The 23,958-nt window shown below is 37.3% G+C and overlaps 1 protein-coding gene across 1 annotated transcript; it reads left to right on the forward strand.

Moving 5' to 3' along the window:
- Positions 1–4,154: 4,154 nt before the first annotated feature.
- LOC102225874 (aryl-hydrocarbon-interacting protein-like 1) lies at positions 4,155–23,422 on the forward strand. Its single transcript, XM_023328318.1, has 8 exons — positions 4,155–4,328; positions 6,068–6,247; positions 6,346–6,534; positions 8,053–8,229; positions 8,876–9,017; positions 18,220–18,806; positions 20,100–20,244; positions 21,764–23,422. The coding sequence occupies exons 1-8, from the start codon at positions 4,233–4,235 to the stop codon at positions 22,438–22,440; spliced, it is 2,193 nt and encodes a 730-aa protein (XP_023184086.1). The 5' UTR covers positions 4,155–4,232; the 3' UTR covers positions 22,441–23,422.
- The last annotated feature ends 536 nt before the right edge of the window (positions 23,423–23,958 follow it).

The following is a 23,958-nucleotide window of genomic DNA, read 5'->3' on the forward strand; positions in this document are numbered from 1 at the left end:
AGAGATATATTTTAAAAAGGCTGAATATGTGTAAGGGTGTTATTTTTCTTTTATGTGTCTATTCTCTTGTCCTTATCTGAACTTCACTTCATTTAAAATGAAGAGCATCAAAGAGTAAGAGTTGATTCATGCTTTAGTAGACCCAAATGGAGGTCATTTTCAGAGCTTTACTTTTAATGAAAAGGAGAAAAAAGTTGTTTTTGACCTGTTCGTCGCTGTTCAAAGAAAATCTGGCCAATTCTGATCACTTACTAATTGATTATTGTCTCCCAACAGAAAATATGTCATTGTATCATGTCTCGTCTCACTAATCTACTCCAAATTATATATATAACACCTTAAAATCAGAAGTACAGTGCATAATAAAGCAACAAAGCAAAAACAAAATAAATAAGCACAACAACAGAAATAAACTAAAACTATATTATATAAATGACTGGCAATACTTTTAAAAACAATTAAAAAGGAAAGCATCAATTAAAATGCACATTTGAATGGAATACATTTATAAAAACATTAATTGGTTGACCAGGAAGACTGACACATAATGTCAACAATAAGATATTTAAAAAATATATTAGTTTTAATTGCATGGAGGCCATTGGTGTCCTACAGTTAAACTAGAAGCTAAGTCCAGTTTAAAAGCTCTACTGAGGTCTTCTGAGAACAGTACACAGAGCTGCATGTAGTAACAGTGAAATGTTGTTGGTAGAGACAATGAGCTGTTTTAAATAAGCTGGTATTTATTACCTTCATCCAATTGCCTTCTGAATAAACCTTCGAGATGTTCAAGGAAATCTTTGAGGTTCAGCAAAATGAGGTTGCTCTAATTAGGTTTCAGTGTGATCTGACGCTTAGCCATTTTTGAAAGTTTAATTTTCTACACTAATATGTATTTAATTGTGGACGTTTATTACACAGTCGTGTTTTTATTGGATGATGTAACCCCAGTGAAGCATTTTATGTTGAGTTTGGAAGTGGAACTCGAGCACAGCCCTGAGGAACCCCTTAGTTAACTCCAGTAAGTGAAGGCAATTGTAATAAAAAAAATTTCATATGTGCTCCTGAGGCTTCTTTTTGTTTTGATTATCTGAATATTTTTACCATAAGATTGATCAGCTGCTCTCACACAGACATTCCTCAGCAGTGTCAAAAAAAAAACGGTAGGGGACGGATCCATGATGCTCGAGTCAGAACCTATCAAAATCAGATTTATCCTCTTTAGCATCAAACACAGACTCACTTTTCTTAACAAAAGGCAAATGGAAGAATCATTGGTCCATAATAGTCCAAAACTTCATAAAACTGGTCTTCCCTTTGTTAGGAAACACTTTCACAAGATTTACTGACCAGAACCTATAAGAGAGACCCAAAATCAATTGCTAGCTAGAGCAAACTTGATAGACTCTTTTTTTATTTTTGTTTTGACCTGGCATTGTTTTAATAAATTTGTTATGTCTTATCATAATGTTAAACAAATTTATTTTACAACACAATTCTGTATTAATGTTAAACTGAAAACTGCACCTTCCTTAAAGACGTGACTTGACCAAAAACCTATGATTTTTTAAAAATCCAACACTGTCAGGGCAAGGTATGATTTGTTTTTTTTAGGTTTTTTGACAACACTTAAGATGAAACCTTTTTCTTGATCAATCCGATGAGGTCAGATATTTTATTATTTATCATTTACCCTTGAATCATGAAAGAAAGTTTTAAAAAAGACTGTAGAAAGAGACTCGTTAAGCCTTGCTGAATAAACCATCAGTGACAGGTTGTTGCGTGCAAAGAGAAAAAAGAAAATCAATTACTTTTGTTGTCTGTGTAGTTAAAAATACATATTTATGTTTTGAAGCAGTAGTAGAAGCTTCAGCCTGTTTTGATTACTATAAATGTATATAGACACTGTAGTACAAAATACATTAAATCTGAAAAAGAATGGTTATTTTTGTAGTCATCTGATTTATTTTCAACTGAACAATTCATAGGGTGCAACCAAATCGAGGCAAAGTATTTTATTAAGGATCATTTGTTCTTCGTGAGGGCTGCACAGTGGTAGCACTGTTGCCTTGCAGCAAGAAGGTGTTTGCATGTTCTCCCTGTGCATGCTGGGTTTTCTCCGGGAACTCCGGCTTCCTCCCACAGTCCAAAAACATGACTGTCAGGTTAATTGGTCTCTCTAAATTCTTCCTAGGTGTGTGTGTGTGTGCATGGTTGTTTGTCCTGTCTGTTTCTGTGTTGCCCTGCGACAGACAGGCGACCTGTCCAGGTGACCCCGCCTCTCGCCCGGAACGTTAGGTGGAGATAGACACCAGCACCTCCTGACCCCACTAGGGACAAGGATGTACAGAAAATGGATGGATGGATGGATTTGTTCTTCGTTCTCAACACACAGAGAAGAAAACTACAACAGTCACCAATAAGGTGGATATTGAATAATCGGTATTCTGAACCAAATAACTGTAATATATCTAGATCAGCCAGATCTAGAGAAACTCATCCATGCGTTCATCTTCTGTCGTATTGATTATTGCAACAGCGTCTTCACAGGTCTGTCCAACAAATCAATCAAACAGCTGCAGCTGATCCAGAATGCTGCTGCTCGCGTTCCCACTAAAACCAGGAAGATAGAGCACATAACACCAGTTTTAAAGTCCCTCCACTGGCTCCCTGTAGCTCAAAGAATAGACTTTAAAATACTGTTGTTAGTTTACAAATCACTGAACGGCTTAGCACCACAATACATTAAAGATCTGCTGTTGTTGTATCAACCTTCCAGACCTCTCAGGTCTTCCGGTTCTGGTCTGCTCTGCATCCCCTGAACCAGAACCAAACGAGGAGAAGCAGCTTTCAGCATCTATGCACCACAAATTTGGAACAAACTTCCAGAAAACTGTAAAACAGCTGAAACACTGACTTCTTTTAAATCTCAACTGAAAACCCACCTGTTTAGAATTGTATTTGAAATGTGATCAATTACAAATTTATTGATGTAACTTGACTCAATGATTGATTCTATATTGCATTGTGATTCTGTGTTTGTAATGATGTAAAGCACTTTGAAATGTCTTGCTGCTGAAATGTGCTATACAAATAAAATTTGATTGATTGATTGATTGATTGATATGGCTGACGGACATATCACAATATAATCATTCATATTAGTCAGTATTGACTATTACTGATTAGTTTTTTGTTGTAAATATTTGAAATACTACCAAACTGGTGACAAGGACTTTCCTATTTTATCCACAGTTTCCTCCTGAGTTCTTCTTCTTCTTCGATGTTTTTTGGCAGTTGGTGAATAACAAAAATGGTGCATTACCGCCACCAACTGGTACGGAGTGTGGACCACCAGACTGTGGTGGTCCACAATAACCGTGTTAATTTAAGATAACAAAATATTATCTGATACATTTTACTTTTCCAAATATTTCCAAATAAATCAATTAATCTAATTTAACTTTAATTCTATTAAATTTTTGAATCAACTTTTGTCTTTCTTCCTCATATTATTGACAGAATAGCACAACATGTCACAACAGTCACGCTTACTATTGCGATGTTTCCTTCTTCTTCCTTTTGAGTTGTTTCCATTATATGAAATGTGGGTGTTAGAAAATAATCCATTTTCACATTACGCGCTACTGTACCAGAAGTGGAAAATAGGTATACAAGTTTATTTCCTGTCACAAGATTGGATTTTATTTTTAATCAAAATACAGTCATTGATTTATTATTATTATTATTATTAGTTGTATACAATATCACAACTACCGCATATTGAAAAAATATTAACTTAGATGAAAAATAAAATAGTAATCTGATATTATCATGGGGGGAACTGCAGCACCCCCTTTTGCGCCGCCATTGAACCAAATAACTGCGTTTAGATATCTAAAGTTAAGTCATCAAGTTCATCATATTTATCTGTTTTCAGTATGATCTTTAGTTGTCCCACAGCAATCTAGTCCTTTCTCGTACAGAAGAGTCTGGGCTTCCTTGCTCCTTGCTGCAAAGATTGCCCCACCAATCGTCAGGGTAGGCGAGGGATTAGCTCCACAGATTAAAGTGGCCATCTCCAAACCCTGGCTAATCCCACCATCTGTCAGAGAGCAGCAAACCAGCCAAGACTCTCTTCACTGGGCTAATTAGAAAAGCCAGAAGAGCGCACATCCAAAGAAGGGGGAAAGGAAATCTTCAAACTTTTCTGTTTAATATTCAGCGAGGCGATGGAGGAGACGTACCTTCTCAACTATCCAGGCGTCAAGAAGAAAATCTTGGCAGGTGGGAAAGGACCTCTGCCTCATTTCCCACTTGGGACAAAGGTATCTTTAAATTCCCTTAATGGTGTTAAATGCTGATAAACTAAATAACAATTCTAGTTTTTAAGTGTGCATTTATAGATGGGTTTTATGCACCTAAATTAGATCTTCTGAATTATTCATAAGGAGGGGGAAATTACTCCATGTCTGGCTCTCATGCACAAAGCAAACATTTGGTCAACCAAATTGCAACATGTTTTTTTGGCCCACTTCCTGTTCAGCCTCTGATCTGCTGGTCTCCAACTTTTCCCCTCCTTCCCAGTCACCATCCAGCCATATGGCACTGAGCCTGGATGTTGTGACAAATATTTTCCATGACAATGACAGCATGAATTTCCATTCACCAGTGTGTGGGGTTGTGGTGTGTGTGTGTGTGTGTGTGTGTGTGTGTGTGTGTGTGTGTGTGTGTGTGTGTGTGTGTGTGTGTGTGTGTGTGTGTGTGTGTGTGTGTGTGTGTGTGTGTCTTTCCACTCTACCCCAGTTGCACACACACCGCTTTTAGACGTTTTGTCTGTCACAGGCTATAAATAGAAGGTTAGGACTCAACATAATTTCACAGTGATTTAGGTTTTGTATGCATTTTATAACAAACAGGTGAGAGATCTAATAAAACCCTCCATCTCTACACTGTAAAACATTTGAGGTTGGTTTAACTTGAAAATGAAAGTCCACCTACTGCCTTGAAAATGCAGTTTAAGTCAATAAGAAAATTGTTTTGATTTTAACTCAGAAATTAAAGTTCATTAAGCTGGTTTAATAACAAGAGACATGTTTTCTAAACATTGTTTTTAAAGTCCATTAATCTTGAATTGTGAGTTTTAACTTAATGGCGCAATTTAAACCAAATTATTACTTCATCATACTAGAAAAAACTGCCCTCGCCTAGTTTAAGAGCCACATTTCTATATTATTTTCACTCACAATATAAAGTTAAAATAACAACTTATTTTACTTTTGAATAATTAAAATTATTGTTTCAAATTGCATGAAGAAAATTTCTGATCTGATAATGAATTTTATTAAACATGACAATGAATTCTACTCAAAAACATTTAGTGAGAACAGGACATTATCCTCAAGCCATGCAAACTGAGAATTACATTAAAATGAACATTTGCCTTAATAAAACACCGATCAATGTAACGCATTTCCATCTCAGGGTGCTGAAACAGGCCACTAAGCGGGAAATAGCTCCCATTCCTGTCTTTTTCTACTTTCAGTTTTTTTAAGTGCTAACCTAAAAACTCTAGTTTGTTCAATTCTTGGAGGTTTGACAAAATTAATAAAAACTAACACAACTGACTAAGTTTATTTTTCACAAACTTTTGAACATTTAGGTGCAAAATCTAAAATTCGCTAAATTTATTTGACTTAAAGAGAAGAAGATAGAAGAAGGAGAATTACTTTATTCATCCCAGCAGGGAAATTATTTTTTAATTATTCTTCTTCTAAAAAAAGAAGATAGTAGACACAACGAAATGCGGCTCAAATGTTTTACAGTGTATGTTGCATAATAAGTGTCTGGAATTCGGTATGAAGTGCTTTTAAATAATAGAGCCACTAAAGCACTCACCACCAGGGCAATTTAAATTAAAAATGCTTATATATTCAAAGAAAAACTGACAGCTTGGAACTACAGAAGTGATAGAATAATAGGAGGAACAATGAGAAATAATTAGGAAAAACTTAGAGAGCGTGATGTCAGAAACACATTTCTGTATTTTCCCCGCTGTACATCTCAGGTGATCTTCCATTTCCAAACCCTGCTGGACAACTTTGAGCGAACGGTCATTGATGACAGCAGACTGGTCGGCAGACCGGCTGAGATCTTTGTCGGAAAGATGTTCAAGATGGAAATCTGGGAGCCCTTGTTGACGTCCATGCGGGTCGGAGAGGTGGCAGAGTTCTGGTGTGACGCCGTTGTGAGTCCTAGAGGTCATACTCATGGAGCATACGAATGTGTTTTATTTCAGCCCTATAAAACATGTCAATGTTTTTGTTTATGTGTAATTTGTTTCAGCACACAGGCTTGTATCCCATTGTGTCGAAGGGAATGAGGCTGATTGCCCAAGGGAAGGACCCCCTGGAGGGGCAGAAACACATGTGTGGCATGGGGAACCTATTCTACTATCACTCCACTGGCTTCCCGGAGCTCGACGAGATAATGCGAAATCCTCAGCCACTCATATTCATCATGGAGTTGCTGCAGGTGAGCTACAGAGTTTTATTAGATGATTTAAAGATTATTAGCCCCAGAGCAGGCTCAAGTTCAAATAAGAAGCTGCTCAATGCCTCCAAACCAGCAGGGGGCGCACAACAACTCTATAATTTCTGTCATAAATACCTTATAAGAGCAGCAAGAATGAATTTCAGGTAAAATATTTTGGAAAACGTTTTATAACCTTTGGACTAAAGTGCAAAATACAAGAAAAAAAACAAAGAATTGAGATACACCATGAAAACACAAAGAACTTGGATTACCAGCAAAACAAACAGAAATATTTGTATTTGTGATAGTTATTCAAAAATCTTATATTCAGTGGTATGTAAAGAAGTTTATTTTTTAATAGTTTTTTTCTTTTATTTTCATGTTTTAAATAGTTTAATATTTTGCTGTGGATTTTTGTTTGCTATTTTTGCTGAAATTGTTTTTATGTTATATCTGGTTCTCGTTAACCAATTTGGGCTCCTATTTTTATCAACATTTGATTCCATCTTCCAGTCACTTTGTATCCGTTAACATACCATTAGTATTCACATGTGTAGCCTCTGTAGCTAGTTTCTGATAGAACTTAAGTGTTTTGTTAAATTATAGATGTAAATAATAGTAGAAATGGTCAGATCTCATGTACAAGGCAATGTACATTATTATCTATGATATATCCCATTTTGATTGATTTTTATTGTTCTACATCAGCAGAGCATTCACCCGTAACTCATTTTCATAACAAAACATCAGAGTATAAATGACCAGCACCTGTACTGACTCTGTATAATGGTTATGTTTTCCTGAAGATATGTTGTGTTTTTGTTTGAAGGTTTCACCTCAGGGCTTCTGTAGAATAAAAGCAAAGAAAAAAATCATCAGATGTCCTCCCTCTTTATGCAACAACAATAGATAAAACAAAAGAAACATTTACAATGCACTGACAGCATAGACAAAAAACCTGTTTCTGTCTACAAACATTCAACTTCGAAGAGATAAATAAGCTGAAGCTCATCAGGGACTTTGATGTAAAATCTATATTTTTTCTTCTTTTGATGCCATTTTCTTAGGGAAAACTTAAGATCTCTGACTTAAGTTGTGTAGCCTCAATGTAAAAGTTCACGCAGGAAATTATTTAGACTTTGTGCTCTTCAAAACCTAGACCTCTACCTGCAAAATGTTTAAGCAGTAAAAAGTCCTGCAATACACTATATAAACTGCAAGAACAGATCAATTTAAAGGTAATTTCCTTTAAACTTAATAGTGTTTTGTAGAGCGCAAAGACTTAAATAAAAGAAATTCAATTATTTGTTCTGCACTATTTTTATTAGCATTAAATTAAGCAAGTTGTTGAAAAGTTAGCAAACTTTTAACATTTACGAATATCTAAATGTAATGTATTTATAAAACATAACTAAAAATATTTTTGGATGACTGTTTCAGTCCATTGCTGGAGGGTTTTTTCTGCTCTGCTGCATGTTTATCCTGCTGCGTTCTCCTCCTCCCCCCTGCTGCTCCCAGGTAGGAGACCCCTTGTCTTACCACAGAGAGTCGTGGATGATGGAGAAGGACGAGAAGCTGCAGACGGTGCCCATTCTCCACATGCAGGGCAACGCTCTGGTCAGGCAGAAACAATTCAGAGAGGCTGCCAGCAAGTACAAGGAAGCCGTCCTGCTGCTAAAAACAGTGCAGTCCAGGGTGAGTAAAGGATGGGGATAAATCACGGTTATACATGTCCTTTCTGTCCTTTAACACATTCATGAATGTTGAAGGACAACAACCCAAGCTGACCTCTATCCCATTTGGTCAGCTGGTTTTATCACTGTACAATGGCTGCTGGAAAAGACAAGTGTTTTGTTGGTGACCTACCATCCAGAAACCAATTGCTGCATTCTTTTTGGTTGTGCAGGAGGCTCCACCTTTGCTTCTCAAAGATATATGGTTGTATAATTGTGAATCTGTTTGCAGCCATTTTCACATGCAACCGTAGAGTTGAGGGGTGTGGCCAGCAGCAGATTATTTGGCTTTAAAGTGACAGGAGGCCCCAAAATATCTAATTCTGAAAGTAGATTAAAATGAAATTTCATTATCTAAGAATGATTTTGAGCAAAAAAATTTAATAAAAATCTTTTGTATAGCTACTCTAATCTGGTAGGAAACATCATGGGTCACCTTCTAGAGATGTTTTTGCTTTAGTCACTGTTTCAAATCCCTTTATTGTTTGAATCAGTTAAAAAATCCACCAGACCCATCAAGTTCAAGTAAATTATTCATCTTTACGAGGAACTGCAGAGTGACAGCAGCACCATGGCCATGTCCTGTTTTCCATCTCTGCATGTGTTAGGAGATGCCAGGTGATGTAGACTACATTAACTTGGGGCGAATGATTGTCCCCCTGGAGCTGAACTACTGCCAGTGTATGTTGGAGCTGGAGGAGTACTACGAAGTCATAGAGCACACAACGGAGCTGCTGGAGAAACACAAAGGTAACAACAAAGTCTTGGAGGAGATACTGCTGTAAGGTTCATGTTAGGAAATTGCTATGCTGGGAATCGCGTTTTTAATTTATCTCTTCCAGGAAGAAATGACATAATGTACTCTGTCTTTTCTTCTATCTTCGTTTTTCTTTTTTTTTCCCTGCGTCACCAAGCTTCACACTCCCACGTCTGTGTCACTATACCTCTGAGGTTAGCAGCTGCATTGGAGGCTCCACGGTTAATCTTGTGCATTGAGGTGGTTTAACAGTGTGAGGTTATTATTGACTCCAGAGATGTGAACCAGCAAATCTCACCATATGCTTGCTGTCCTCTAAGCTCAAGGCTACTGATGTGCTCAAAAACAGAGAAAAGCGAAGAAAACACAATTTCTTATCGAGTTCCTTTGGTGTTTTAATGTTCAAACATAGTTTAAGGCCTCTTTTTAATGTTTATTAGTCCACTGTTACCAAAAAGGGCTCAAAATATATTATGCACCAATCCTCAAGGCAAAAAAGAAGAAATCATAAAAATGAAAAGGCTTTTGAGACTCTGTAATGTAACTACACCAATGCTATTATGCATGCCATAATTAATTATCCTATTACAGCTGACACTTGTCAAGATGTGGGGATTGTTGTGCAGCAAGTGAGCTGTCACTTATTGTAAACACTGAAACTCATCAAGCCTGGCGATCTTTGTGCTTTTGACAGAAACTGAGATGTGATCAGCAGGTCAGGATTAGTTTTAATGAATTAGAGAATAACGCTTTGACTGGAGTGTCAGGTAGTTGGCACCTGCTAATCATGGTCCAAGAGAAGTTGATATAGGAACCAATAACAGGGTCCTTACAGGTTCACTGGTGCAGAAAATCTGGTCTGTATGAAAGAATCTGTGAAAAACATTAATCCTGTTAGTTTCAGCAGAAGGACTGTAGCATAAATGAACCACACCGACTTTAAATTGTAGGCTTTTTTGTATTTTTATTTTTAATCAAAGAATTTGGTATTTACTTATTGGATTACATCAATCAGGGCTTTATTGTCAATGTTATGACACATAAAGTAAAATATTACTCTCAACCATACAGACCTATGTTTAACAAACGTTTTGTCAGGAAACGTCTAAAAGTAATTTGCCAATGGCTTACAAAATGTCATTATAATGGTGCATTAGGGCCATTGTAGATTGAAGAAAAAAGAAGTAAATTTCTTCCAAAAACTCAGAAATTTTGACTTGAGTTTTCTAGAAAAAACATAGAAATTTCTGAGTGTCAAAATTTGAAAAAAAATAAATAAAATCTACTGGGTGTTTGTGTTGTACTGTAGTATAAAATTAAAATGAAAGTAAAAATTTGTTTATTGAAAGATAAAATTTTCTCTCTCTTTTAAGATTTTTGTTTATTAGTGAACATTTCACTTAAATTTGTTCTAATTTGTCACCATCAACAGTCTAGTGCAGGCATGTCCAAAGTCCGGCCCGAGGGCCAATCACGGCCCGCGGTCAGATTTCATACGGCCCGCAGCTTCGGTCTTATAATGTATTATTTATGGCCCGCCTCCACTGTGAAACAGAATAAATAAATCATAAAACTTGAAACTGTAATTCCTCCTTTCACCAAATGGTGGCAGCACCACTTTAATACTATCAGTCTCTGCCTCCGTGCAGCGAACCGCTCTCCACTCATTTCTGCCATGGCCACTGCAAAGAAAACAAGTTTACAGTGAGGGCCGCCGCTTTCAAGAGAGATGGGAATTATAATACTTCTTCACTGAAAATCAAGGCAATTGTGCTTGTCTAATTTGTAATGAGACGGTTGCCTTGTTTAAGGATTTCAACGTAAAGAGACACTACCAGAGTAAACATGCTAACACATACAACAAGCTAACAGGAAGTGACCGTGCTGAAAAAGTGAAGCAGCTCCAAGCTGCACTGGCATCACAACAGCGATTCTTCACGCGGGCCTGTGAGTCAAAAGAAAATACCACCAAAGCAAGCTACGAAGTGGCCATGTTAATAGCTAAACATGGCAAACCTTCTACTGAAGGTACATTTATCAAAGACTGTGTTATGAAAATGGTGGAGAACATTTTGCCCTGAGAAGAAGCAAGAATTTGCGAATGTTTGCCTGGCACGTAACAGTGTGGCACTGAGAGTTGAGGACATGAAATTGAGTATTTTGAACGGTAACGTCTGTCACTATCAGCAGTGAAGAGCGAATCGAACATTTATGCACCTGGATTTATGGCACTTATTTTTATTAAACTCTTGAGTAAGATTTGGTTATTACTGTTGATGTTATGAACCTGTAGATGTGACAAACTATTACTTTCTGAAAGATATTGTAAATGACAAGAGCAAAATTCACTTGTTTTAAGATTTAATAATAATAGACAACTTTGCATTACTTATAACTCCTGTTTAAAATGTTCTTGAGGCAAAAATATTTTTAAACTCATGTAAATTTAAGGTATTTCATACAGTTTGTTCAATGTTATCTGACTCTCCAGATATGAATGAAAGGCAGAATTTGGGTTTTTAGAGTTGTTCTCATCTGCCTGAGTGGCTTATATTTGGTTATTTTGTCATTTGAAAAATAAAGATAATTGTGACAATGAAAATTGTTTTATAACGGTGTGTATTTGCATGAAACGTTAGTAGTTAAAAAATGTCCGAACAAACTATTGGCCCCCGGGCATCTTCACTTTATCAAATCTGGCCCTCTTTGCAAAAAGTTTGGACACCCCTGGTCTAGTGAAATAAATCTGTGATACTGACCCTTTGTCCGTGACGTCACGCTCTCCAGAGGTCCGCCCACTCCGCCATGATGGACGTGAAAACAACCAATGCGCTCCTTTAAAGTCAGTCTAAAAACAAGACATCTGTAACCTAATGTGGCTTCTATTTAGTTGATTTCAAATTAAAATGGTCGTAGGGTGCTGCGCTACCCTACCCTATCCCAAACAGATAAGGATAGAAACCAAACTTGTAATTTTATTTTATCATTTTTAATGAGGAAAGATGGCGGCGGCGATGGATAGCAGCTGTCAATAATGACTGGCAGTCCTCGGTGTAACCGCTGATTTGCACTTTTTACAGGGTAGGAAGATTAACGTTCATATACTTTATAAGTAAGCATGATTAGAAATATATTAAATATTGCATTCTGGAGAAGGTAGGCGTATAACTATTGGTAACCATGGAGACAATGGCGCACAGTCATGTAGCCTAGCATGTATGGAGAAAACTGGTTAGCATCTTGTCTTTTGTACGTTTTTAAATCTGCTCCGGTGTGAGGGGAGGCGCTGTTTATGACATAGTGACATAAATCATATGGTGTGAATTCAGGCAAAGTCGGTAATTTGATCAACACCTCAGGAGGGAGAAGATATGGGTCGGTTTCTAAGCTAGCTATTTCCAACTTTTGTAAATACCGCCGTCTGTGAGCCTCATCCAGGTGTGTTACCTTCATAGACAAATTAGCTCGAATCGAACAAGTAGAAGCCATAAATAAACTAGAAAAACAACTTGGGAAGACAATTTCAATTGCTCTGTTCAATACTTCCGTCCCTCACATCCGACGTCCATCATGGCGCCTGGGATGATGAAATGACTAGTCACAAATGTCAAATTCTTGAACACTCCTGATGTAGAGAAACCAATTAACCTGACATGTTTTTGAACTGTGGGAGGAAGCTGGAGTATCCAGAGAGAACCCAAACCTGCACAGGTAGAACATGCAAACTCCATGCAGAAAGACATTTTTGCTGCTTGGTAGCACTGTTGCCAAGTGTCAGATATAACCGAAAATTTAGTGTTCTTTAAGGTTGTTTTAGTTAATAAATGATCTGATTCTTAGAGTTTAAATCTACTTCAATTACTGGAAAATTATTTTCTTTAATATGAAGGATCCATTAAACAAAGAGCCAGTCCAGACCTGTGTTAAGCTACTTCAGCTAAATTTTTAAAATGTTTCTGACTTTCCATGAGAACCTGCTGGATTCTGCAGAGAGTGCGTAGGAGGACATGAGGTTGACATTACCCCAGGTTTTACAGCTGGAGCAGCCATGAGAATTGCACTGTCACACTCATGGCTAGTCATATAAGGCGAGAGGAGCCTTGCAAGTTGGCACAGCCGCCACTTCAGAGCCTCACAAGTTTCCCCCCTTACCCTGTGACAGAATGCTCAGAGACAGCCTGGATTTTCAGTATTACACTGTTTGATTATTCTGTGTTAGTTTATGTACTTTGGTGCTCCCCTACTTTTACTGCATCTGATCATATTTTGGTATGAATGAAAATCTGAGATTAAGTCACTAATTATATACCAAACAATTGCAGTTATGGATAAGTGATCTTAAAGGCATGATTTTCACTTTTTCCCACTTTCTCTTAGTACTACCACAAACTTCTGCTTATTTTGTGGGATTTTATGTGACAGAACAAAACAAAGAAGTGCATAAAGGAAAAGGGTGCATGGTTCTTTTTCAAATAAGTACTGAAAATGGTAGCATGCGTATACATTCAGCCCCATGAGTCAAAACTTTGCAGAACTATTTTTTGCTGCAAGAGAAAATCTTTTGGGATTTGTCTCCACCAGCTTTATTCTTCTAAAGACTGAGATTTTTGCCCACTCTTTGATGCACTATAGCTTAAGCCAGGGGTACCCAAAGTCGGCCCTCGAGGGCCGGCATCCTGCATGTTTTAATTCTCTCCCTGGTTTAACGCACCTGGATCAAATGATGGCTCGTTAGAAGGCCTAAGAAGAACACTGACATGCTGAAAAGGTTGTACCGCCAGGGAGAGAACTAAAACGTTCAGGATGCTGGCCCTCAAGGGCCAGCTTTGGGCACCCCTGGCTTAAGCGGCTGTGAATATCAGCTTTCAAGTCTAGCCACAAATTCCCAGTTTGATTTGAGTCTGAACTTTGACTAGGCTAGTCCAACTTTGACCAGCTTTGAGCTAAACCACTCAATGCAGCTGCGACTTTGTAACGAGCCAAGTCTTTTCTACACTTGGTTTATTCAGTAGTTTTCCTAGTGTTTAATTTAGCTTTGTGTTCTGGTTTTGTTGTGTTTTTAAGCTTTAATTAAGAACTAAATATTTATTCTTAGTTCATCCCTAAGTTGCCCAGGCTCACTGTCAACATCCAGCTGCACTCAGCTGGTTTCAGTATCACTAGCTGCGTCTCCAGTAACCATAGAATTGTGCAAATTGAAATTATGAAAATAAATTTGCTTAATATAAACGTGGCAATTTAAAAAAAAAAAAAAAGTCCTACAATGAGATGGGTTTTCAGCCATTTTGAAATGAATGTATTTTGTAAAACTGAATTGGAAACAATTTTTTTCACATAACAGAAGTCAACAGCTGGACATTACTACTTAAGGAAACGTCAAATAAGCTGACAGGAAGTGGTAGGAGGATAGTTTTAATTTTTTTTTCTGACAATCTGAAGCTGGCTCCACCAGAGCCGTTTGTCATTGTCCTATGTTTATGGTATTTGTCCTAATTTTTTTTTTTTTTACAGCCTCTAAATACAAACAATGTCCTATATTTCCATCCATCCTCCTGTGAACTTTGACCAGCATTCCTGTCTCCGCTGAAGAACCTCTTTCCTACAAAGTGTTGATTTAAAAACAGCAGGAAGCTGAAGGTGTGAGACATAGCACAGCAATAATAAGATTTAAACGTCATAAGGAAAGCAGTAGGGCTGTGAGTGTGTGTGTTAAGCTTGACCAGTGAAGTGCAAAAACACATTTCAACAGTAACATGACATTTTGTCAGGTTACAGCCACAAACTTCAGTGTGTTTTACTGGGATTTGTATTTTCGTAAGTTTTGTATAGCTTTGGAGTAATCTGTCTTTTGTCAATTATAACTGCAACACTCTTAGGGTTTGTCTAGCAGTTTTTCAAATATAAGGTAAATATTTTTAACCGTTCTTTATAAAATGGTTCAATCCAACTGGATAAAGTGTCAGTTTTCAAGTCTTGGAACAGACTCGCAATTATATTTAGGTCTGGACTTTGACTGGGCCATTCTAACACCTGAATATGTTGAGATCTGAACCATTTTTTGTGACTTTGGTTGCATGTTCAGGATATTATTCCTTACTGCTAAAAATCTTACTAAGTGATTTTTGTCTAGTTTCTAGTGCAAATGTCTTATTACACTTAAAATAAGACAAAACTAACTTACAAGTAATTTTTCTGCTGGATATAGGAGCTTGTTTTAAGTAAATATTTAGGGATGCATCGATACCAAATGTGGGCCGATATCTATACATGGTACTAATATTTCTGTTAAGGGCTATAACTGATATTTACTGATATTGTATATATTTCACTACCATTTACACACCCGGGGGGTGGGAATAACAACCACAAACAAATAAAAATAAATATTGGTTGTTCACATCGGCCCAGTTTTATTTATCAAACTGACACGTTATATTTCCCATCCATTCTCCTCTGATCACTGACCTGCATCCCATCATCCTTTTCTCTGAGAATAGTGTTTTCAGTCTCATGTGACCAGAGCGTCTTCCTCCTCATGCTTCCGCCGTCCACAACACGGTTTACGTCAAACAGAACATTTTATAATTCTTCTTCTTCTCTATAAAAGACAGATTTGTGTAATTTTTATTTTACTCCAAAGCTATACCAGACTTATAAAAATACAAATTCCAGTAAAACACATTGCAGTTTGTGGCTGTAACCTGACAAAATGTGATGTTACTGTTGAAATATGTTTTGCAGGGGAGAGTTTTTGCACTCCACTGGTCAAGCTTAAGACGTCTCCACAGCCCTACTGCTCTCCTTATGACGTTTAAATCTTATTATTGCAGTGTTATGTCTTCCCGCTGGTTTTCCAGCTCATTTTTGTCACTATTCCACAGCCTTTCATCACCTACTCATCCTCCTCTAAGTTGGTGTCGTGTTGTTGTTTCTCCTGTCGTCAGTGTCATGTTGTCTGCTGAATTTTAAGTCTCTCGTTTCATCCCCTCAGCGCAGCAGTTCTGTGGAAACGGCAGGCTCGCTGCAGTGTTTCTGCCGTTGCCGGTGGCGACAGTGAAATCTGGTTAACTGTTGGCTGAATAAAATTTAGCATAGGCAGAAATTAAATGCTGAGGAACAGAAAAAGCATCAGTGAGTATATCTAGCCTGAAGACAGAGACACTGCCATGCGAGAACGCAGCGTTTCTTTACAAACTGGTGTTAAAAACTGATCATTTATTTTTATTGCATGATAAATGTAAGTTACAAGCTTCTTGTCATCTTAGTTTAGTTAATGAAGGGTAAAAAAGTTAAATATGTTTCTGCAAACCTAAAAACACGTTCATGGTGCTTCTACATATTACACAGATTCTCCTTGTGTTCTTTTTTGTTTTACAGAAACAGAACAAGATATGTCTTGATTTTTGTATTTTTGCAAATTCATGTCATAATATAATTTTAAAATGCAGATTTAAAATTAATTGGACATTTTTAAAGACTCACAATTAAACTTTTGATCCCTGATTTACTTTTGGTTATAAGGAGGTTTTATACACCTCCTTATAACACCTGGAGTCACAAACTAACTGCGCTTTTAAATGATAATAAGGGATGATTATCATTTAAATCATGATAATATCATGATTATCATGATGATTATTCAATAACTAGTTTTTTCATTAATGCTGAACCTCACTGTCATTTTAAACAGAATAAGACAACAAAACAGGAGTTTTAAATATACCAATATTTTAAGCAGTTCTTGATAAAAAGGAAACCACTCTTTTCTTTTCTGTCTCAGCAGCCAAGAAAGCACTGACACTTTTTAATGATGGCCTAGTCAAAGGCCATACCTAAGTCCAATTGAAAATATGTGTCAAAATCTTTAATTGAGTTGCTTTTCACATCTTTTATCAATCCTTTTCCAGCTGAGCTTGAGTCGTTTTAAAAAATAACATGGACCAAGTTGGTCGTCCAAAAAGGCCTCTAGTTGTAGCTGCAGTAAAGTTTTGGCACATGTAAATGTTCTGAAGCTTTAAGATATAAAAAATCAAAAACCTCAAGTAAATTTTTCTTCCATTTCAAATTTGCTCCTTACTATAAATTACATAAAAGCCTCAATAAAATACAGTAATGTTACAGTCATGGGCTAGAGATGCCCAAGCAGATTAGATCTACTCATTTGTCAAAAAATTAAAATTAGTTAAAGCTGCAGTATGTAAATTTCATGAAGAATATGTTTTTCGCGTGTTTGCTCACTATGTTGTGATGTTATAATACGAGACAGTGTGTGAAAAGATCGATCTCCTCCCTGAGCTACTACTGACGTCTAAAGAAAAACACCCAATCAGAGCCAGGAGGCGGGTCTTAGTGTTGTCAATCAACCTCATGTACTCTGTTAAATGTGCTAATGGCGGAGAAACAACTTACCGTTACAGAAAAACCGTCGTAATCAGTGGCCATGCTAACCAGCCTTATGGTGCGTTCACACCGAATGCGTTTAGCACGTCACAAACATGTCCGACGCATCAAGTTCGACATGTGCAGTTTGAAGTCAGACCTTTGACATTTTGCTCTGAACACCCTGGACATGAAACGCTTTAAATAGCGCAGCCTTTGGTCGCAGCCTCGCCGTGCCTCCACAGAGACTTTGAATGTAAACCTGACATGTCTGTCGGTCAAAACGCGTTTGGTGTGAATGCATCATTAGCATTCTCAACAGGCTATGCTAACTACAGTAGCAGAGAGCACAGGGGTACAAGCAGCGCCACATGGAGAGGTGATTGACAGCACTAAGACCCAGCCCCTAACGCTGATTGGTTATTTTGGGAGAAGACAGAGGAGCTTGATTTTTTTGTTGTTTTCACAGATTGTCTCATATCCTACTGTAACAGCATAGTGAGTTTCAACAAATATATAAATATATATATATATATATATATTTATATATATATATATATATATATTTCTAATAAAATTAGAAATGCAGCTTTAAAGTCATTTGTCAGAAACTTAAAATGAGCTTAAATTATTTTTGCCTGAATGACACTAACACCTAATTTCAGATGCATGGAAATCCAATTTTGACATGTTAGAGATATAAGCTGAAGCTGCAGTTTACCAGATTGCAAACTCAGCATCTACAGAGCATATTTCTACTTCCATATGAATAATACAAACATAATTTAAGCAACCGCTTGAATTTCTGCTTCTCAGACTGCGTGAAGGGCTACTACAAGCGGGCCAAGGCTCACGCTGCCGTGTGGAACGAGAAGGAGGCCAGAAGAGACTTCAGTACGGTGGCCCAGTTGGACATCACTCTGGCTGCGCTTGTTCGCCGAGAGCTGAAGGAGCTGTCGGAGCGCATGAAAGAGAAGTACTGGGAGGAGAAGGAGCAGTACTGGAACATGCTGGAGAAAACGGAGGGCACCAGTAAACACGAGGAGGAAGAGCAACAAGATGAAGAGGAGGAGGAAGATGAAGAAACAAAAAAGAAAGAAAGCGACTTTGAAAGTGGCAAAGCAGGCGAGAAAACCGGTTCATCTGAGATGAAACGTGTTGAAGAAGGAGAATCTGGAGAAGAAAAGGTTCGGCCATCTGAGGGAGTGAAGGAGGAAGAAAGCAGCTGTGCAGTGGAGCTGCAGGCCTGTGATGAGATGGAGGGGAAGGACTGGCAGCAGATGTTACGGCTGGTCATGATTCTGCAGAACGAGGGAAACTTCCTCATCAAAGAGCAACACTTCCCAGACGCTTCCGCCAAGTTCAAGGAGGCTTTGGGATACGTGGACTTCTTACAAAACAAGGTATGCAATACAAGACAGGTTATCAGAAAAACTAAAATACTTTTAGATATTTCTCACTTTTCTATCCCCTTTTAATCTCCAACTTCTGCTATTTTTAACCACATAAAGTAAATGTGAACTGGAAGAAAAATAATTTATCAGTTATTCTTTTGTTTTTGCATAAAAATCTGAAAAGTTTAACTATTTAGTAAAAAAACAAAAACACATTTTAATGCACTTATAACCGCAACACTTTTAGGGTTTATCTATCAGTTTTTAAAATGTAAAGATAAATATTTTTAACCATAATTTTTAAAATGGCTCAATCCGATTGGATGGAGATAATCAGAGCTGCATTTTTCAAGTGTAGGAACAGGCTCTCATTTATGTTTAGGTCTGGACTTTGACTAGGCCATTCTTACACCTGAATTTGTCCTAAACCATTTCTTGTGATTCTGGTTGCTTGTTCAGGAGATTATCATTCACTACTAAATACATCACCAAGTAATTTTTGTCTAGTTTCTAGTGCAAATATGTTATTACACTTGAAATAAGACAAAACTAACTTACAAGTACTTTTTCAGTACAAAATACCTGCTTGTTTTAAGTAAATATTTCCTTAATATAGATGACAAAGTGCTGGTTCCACTGGCAGATTATGTCAATTATTACAAGACATTTTCTTCATGTTATAAGGGAAATAATCTGCTACTGAAACATGTAATTTTTCATCAATATCACTTAAAACGAGCTCCTATATCTTGTTAAAAAGTTGCTTGCGAGTTAGTTTTGTCTTTTTTAAAGTGTACTAAGATATTTGCACTATAAACCAGACCACAAATAGTGTGTAATGTTTTGTGTTTTAGCATTGAACAAGCAACTGGAGCCACAATCTAATGGTTTAGATTGTGGATTTTGTGTTTTTGCAGCGCACCATTTAAATAAATTTCAAGTCAAGAACTAAAAAGTGGTTTAGAACGTCTTGTAGCTTTGAATAGCTTTTGATGATCTGCTCGGTTTGTGTTTGTACTGAAGAGCAGCGTTGGTTCACCGGGAAACTGAGGAGCAGAGCTAAAAATATCAGACATCCATAGAGACGTCTCTATCACAGCTCTCCTTCAGCAACTTTCTCCTGCGGCCTCCAAACGCTCCATCTTTATTTTCCCTTTATCTTACAGTCATCATCTTCATCATTTCCTCCCTTCCTTTTCTATATTTGTTCACATTCTCTTGTTTGGGTTTAATCTTTTCAACATTTCCTCTGCCGTATATCACCACCGCGCCCGTCTCCGTCCGTCCACTGCCTTTCATCAGCAGGTGGATCAACACGGCGAGGACTGGGAGTCGCTGGAGAAAGTGCGTCTCCCGCTCAGTCTCAACCTGAGCCAGTCCATGCTGGAGCTGAAACAATACCAGGAGGTGGTGGAGCTGAACAGCCGGCTGCTGAAGACACACAGAGGTAGGATTTGTTTGGTGTGAAAAATCAAAGAGAGTTTGTCACACTTGGCAGGAAGCTGAAAACAAAAAATCCTACTTGATACAGAAATAGGAACACGAGTTAAAAATATGAAGGTCTTACCTCCGTAAAAATACTTTATTTCTTTGTTTACTGAGAAAGTATAATTCAACATTCGGTGTCTCTCTTTGTTCCCCTGACACAAACCCATGGACATCACAGTCAGAAATTTATTTTACGTTTGCTTCCTCTGTGGTGAACTATTTATAGTTGAGGCTGATGTGAAATTTCAGTTTTTATGTTTGTCTTTTCCCATCATTTAGTTTTCTCATCATTCCTCAGACGTCTTCCTGTCACCGACCGCAAACCTGCTGGTCGATTTAGACGTTTCCACCTCAGTCAGGAATTTATTGTGCTGGTTTTGAGTTTCATTTCTGCTTATTTACAGAACCATGCGGCCATGTTTATGCCCTGTAAACTGTTTCACTGTTTTACACTCTTCTTTTTTTTTCTCTTTTCTTTTCGAGTGTAGCCAGTTGCCTTTAGAGGTCACCACATTGCAAATAGAGTCCATGTTTGTTTAATTCAGTCTCAGGTTAACTCCAGTTGATCTGTGAAGGACTCTGAGGTTTTCTGAATCTGTTGGAGGCTCAAAGACTTGAAACTGGAGCAGAATGGACCATTTCATGCACATAGCACATTACTTAAAACTTACTTATTTTAGCTCGTATTATTTTTTTAATGTTTTACATAATTAGGGCCACTGAAAAAGAAATAAATTGACGTTTCTCTCAGAATTCTGACTTTAATTTTAGTCAGAATAAAAAATTTTTTTCAGGGATCCTAATCGTCTTGTGTATCTTAATTGTCAGAAATTTTGAACGTTTTTAGTTCATAAGGATCATTTTTGACTTTTCAAGCTCAGAAATGTTCTTTTTCTTTCTGGAAAATATCAGGTTTTTTTCTTAGAATTTTGTAATTTTTTAGAATTCAGACATTTCCTTGCTTTTTCTAGAAAATTTCTGAAAACCTAAAAATGTCTGAAGTTTTGTCTCACAAATTTTCAACTTCACAAACTCAGAAATTTCTGTCTTTGTTATATGGCACTAATATGTCATTGTACAATTGGGCCTTTGGGGATAAATTTATTATTATTCTTTTTTCAAGCCAAAATGTTTGAACTCTGATTGCTAGGCGAGGAGCTGGGTTTGCTGAGTTGCTAGGTAACAGGTAGTGCCTGCTGATTTTTGACGTTACGTTCAGAAAGTTTCTGAAACAGGTCGTTTTCCAGACACCAAAAAACATTAATTTATCTCTTAAGAAACATGTGGGTGTTTTTTTAAGCACTTTGACCGTTTTGTGAAGCAGCAGAAATGGAAGCACAAAAACATGCAAAATGTGAATTTTATGTCCCCTTTCAAAGGATATAAATATATCTCTGAACCAATCTCGTTTACCGTCTACTTCCCTCTCTCAGTACTTCTGTCATCTCCACCTATTTCTTCCTATTTCTACTCCAAAGGTAACTTTAAAGCAACGTATCAGAGGGCGCGGGCGCACGCTGCTTTGTGCAACGAGGATGAAGCTCGAAGAGACTTTGCCACGGTGGAGAAACTGGATCCAAAGTTTAAACCCTTTGTCCAGAAGGAGCTGAAGATATTAGGGGAAAACATCCGCAAAATGCACGCCGGCCAGAAGAAGAATTATTGGGAAACGACAAAGGAGAAGTGGGGTCCTGTTGGAAGCAGGACCAAGGATGCAGTAAGAAAGAAAAACACAAACTCTGCTAAAAAAGCCACAGAAAAAAACACTGAGATGGACAAAAACACTGAAAGACATAAAGTTGAAGAGATCGAAAGCCCAGCAGAACACCGTCCTGTTGAGACTGAAGGAGCGGGCGACTCAGAAACAGAAAAACATCCAGATTTGAAAGCAGAGCGTTGTGACAAAGAGCAAACGTGTGGGAGGACGAGTGAATTGGGGTCAGATAAAGAAAAACCAGTGAGGGTCGCGGCTCCTGAAGCAGATAATCACAAAACAGATAAAGATGGTGACCCTGCGTCCACCAGCTCAGATAATGTAGTGAGCAGGAGATCGCGGTATGATAAAGGGAAGAAGAAGAAGGTCAAACGCCAATCAAGAAACGCAGCAAAAAGAACAAAGTCAGGGACAGGAAAAGGAGACGGACCAATAAACTGACAGCAGCCTGTAGAGTCACAAGGGTTGACAAAATCAGAGATAAAAAGTTATTATATAACAAATCAGGAAGAGGAAAAACAAAGTCAGGAAATACTGATTTACCACTTTTAAGCCAAATATAGACACCTAAATATAATGAATATAAAAAGCATGGCCTCATTCTGAGTTCAGTTGTTTTATTCAACCCTCAAAGCGCTTAGAAAAAACACGCACACAGACAAGCAGTTTGCCAAATACAAAGTTTTATTTCTGTACACAAAGAGTAGAAAGCAGCCAGTAACCCACTTGTTATTACAGTAAAAAGCCTCTCCAAAGAAAACCTCTCACACAGATTAAAAACTCCCAGGACAAAGTGTTGGACGACAACAGGAAATCAAAACCGTTAAACAATGAACTTCAAGGTGATTAATGAGGTATATTAGTTAAACAAAAGAAAAAGCCTCATTTCACCTGCGTGAATCTGTGATTTTATGAAGAGAAACTTGCTTGAGGTTTGGTGATGTATGATCCTGTTGCATGTTAGACGACATACATGAAGTCTGAACAAACATGTTCAGACCAGAGAGGCCTCAGGCTGAAGAGTGATGATGATGATGACGCATGTGAACTTGTTTTTTGTTTCTGTCATGCAACATGGCGCGTTAGTTGGCATGTTTTGTAGAGGTGATACGGGTCAGATAAAGTAGAAAATGATTATAATTATAAGTAAAAATGCAGCAGAACATTGTGTTTTTTCTCAAGTGGGGAAAGAAACATTAAGTGTCTGCAGCATAATGTAACTGCATCGCTAAAGCACAAAACGATACCAGGTATTTTTGGTCTAGTTTCAAATGCAAATATATTGAAATAAGACAAACTAACTTACAAGTAACTTTTCTAAGCCAATAATTACTTGAAGTACCAGGACTATTGGCAGATTATTTCACTTTCAACATGAGAAAATGTTTTATTATAAGTGAAATAATCTGCCAGTGGAACTAGAAGTTCTTCATCAACATTAAGGAATTATTTACTTAAAGCTTACAGCTGGCTGAAAAGTTACTTGTAAGTTAGTTTTGTCTTATTTCAAGTCTAATAAAAGGTTTGCACTAGAAACTAGAACCAACAGGATAGAAATAAGAAATACCAAAGCTGAAACTGTTCCTGTTTTCATTTATGCTAATTAGAGTATTGAAGTACAACTAGATGCTGTAGGAAGTTAGAAAAGTTTGATGTGTTTCTTTTGCACTTTAAAGTTGAAATTTTTATGCTATAAGTTTAGAAAAATAACCCAAAATGCCCAAAAGTTAAACTTTCAACTTAAAAAAGAAAACAAAACAAAAAAAACCCAATCAAATCAATCAATTCACGATTTGTTCTGTTATTTCTAATATCAGGATCTGATTTATTTGGAAATGTAATGACGGTAGATCTTCCATCTCTGCACAATTCAAACTGAAGCTCAAGTATTTTTTGTGTTTTAATAAAATACGCTTGCCTAGTAAAATAGTAATATAGTGTTAGTTAGAAATACTGCCA

The sequence above is a fragment of the Xiphophorus maculatus genome, chromosome 23 (assembly GCF_002775205.1).
Source record: "Xiphophorus maculatus strain JP 163 A chromosome 23, X_maculatus-5.0-male, whole genome shotgun sequence".
NCBI lineage: Eukaryota > Metazoa > Chordata > Actinopteri > Cyprinodontiformes > Poeciliidae > Xiphophorus > Xiphophorus maculatus.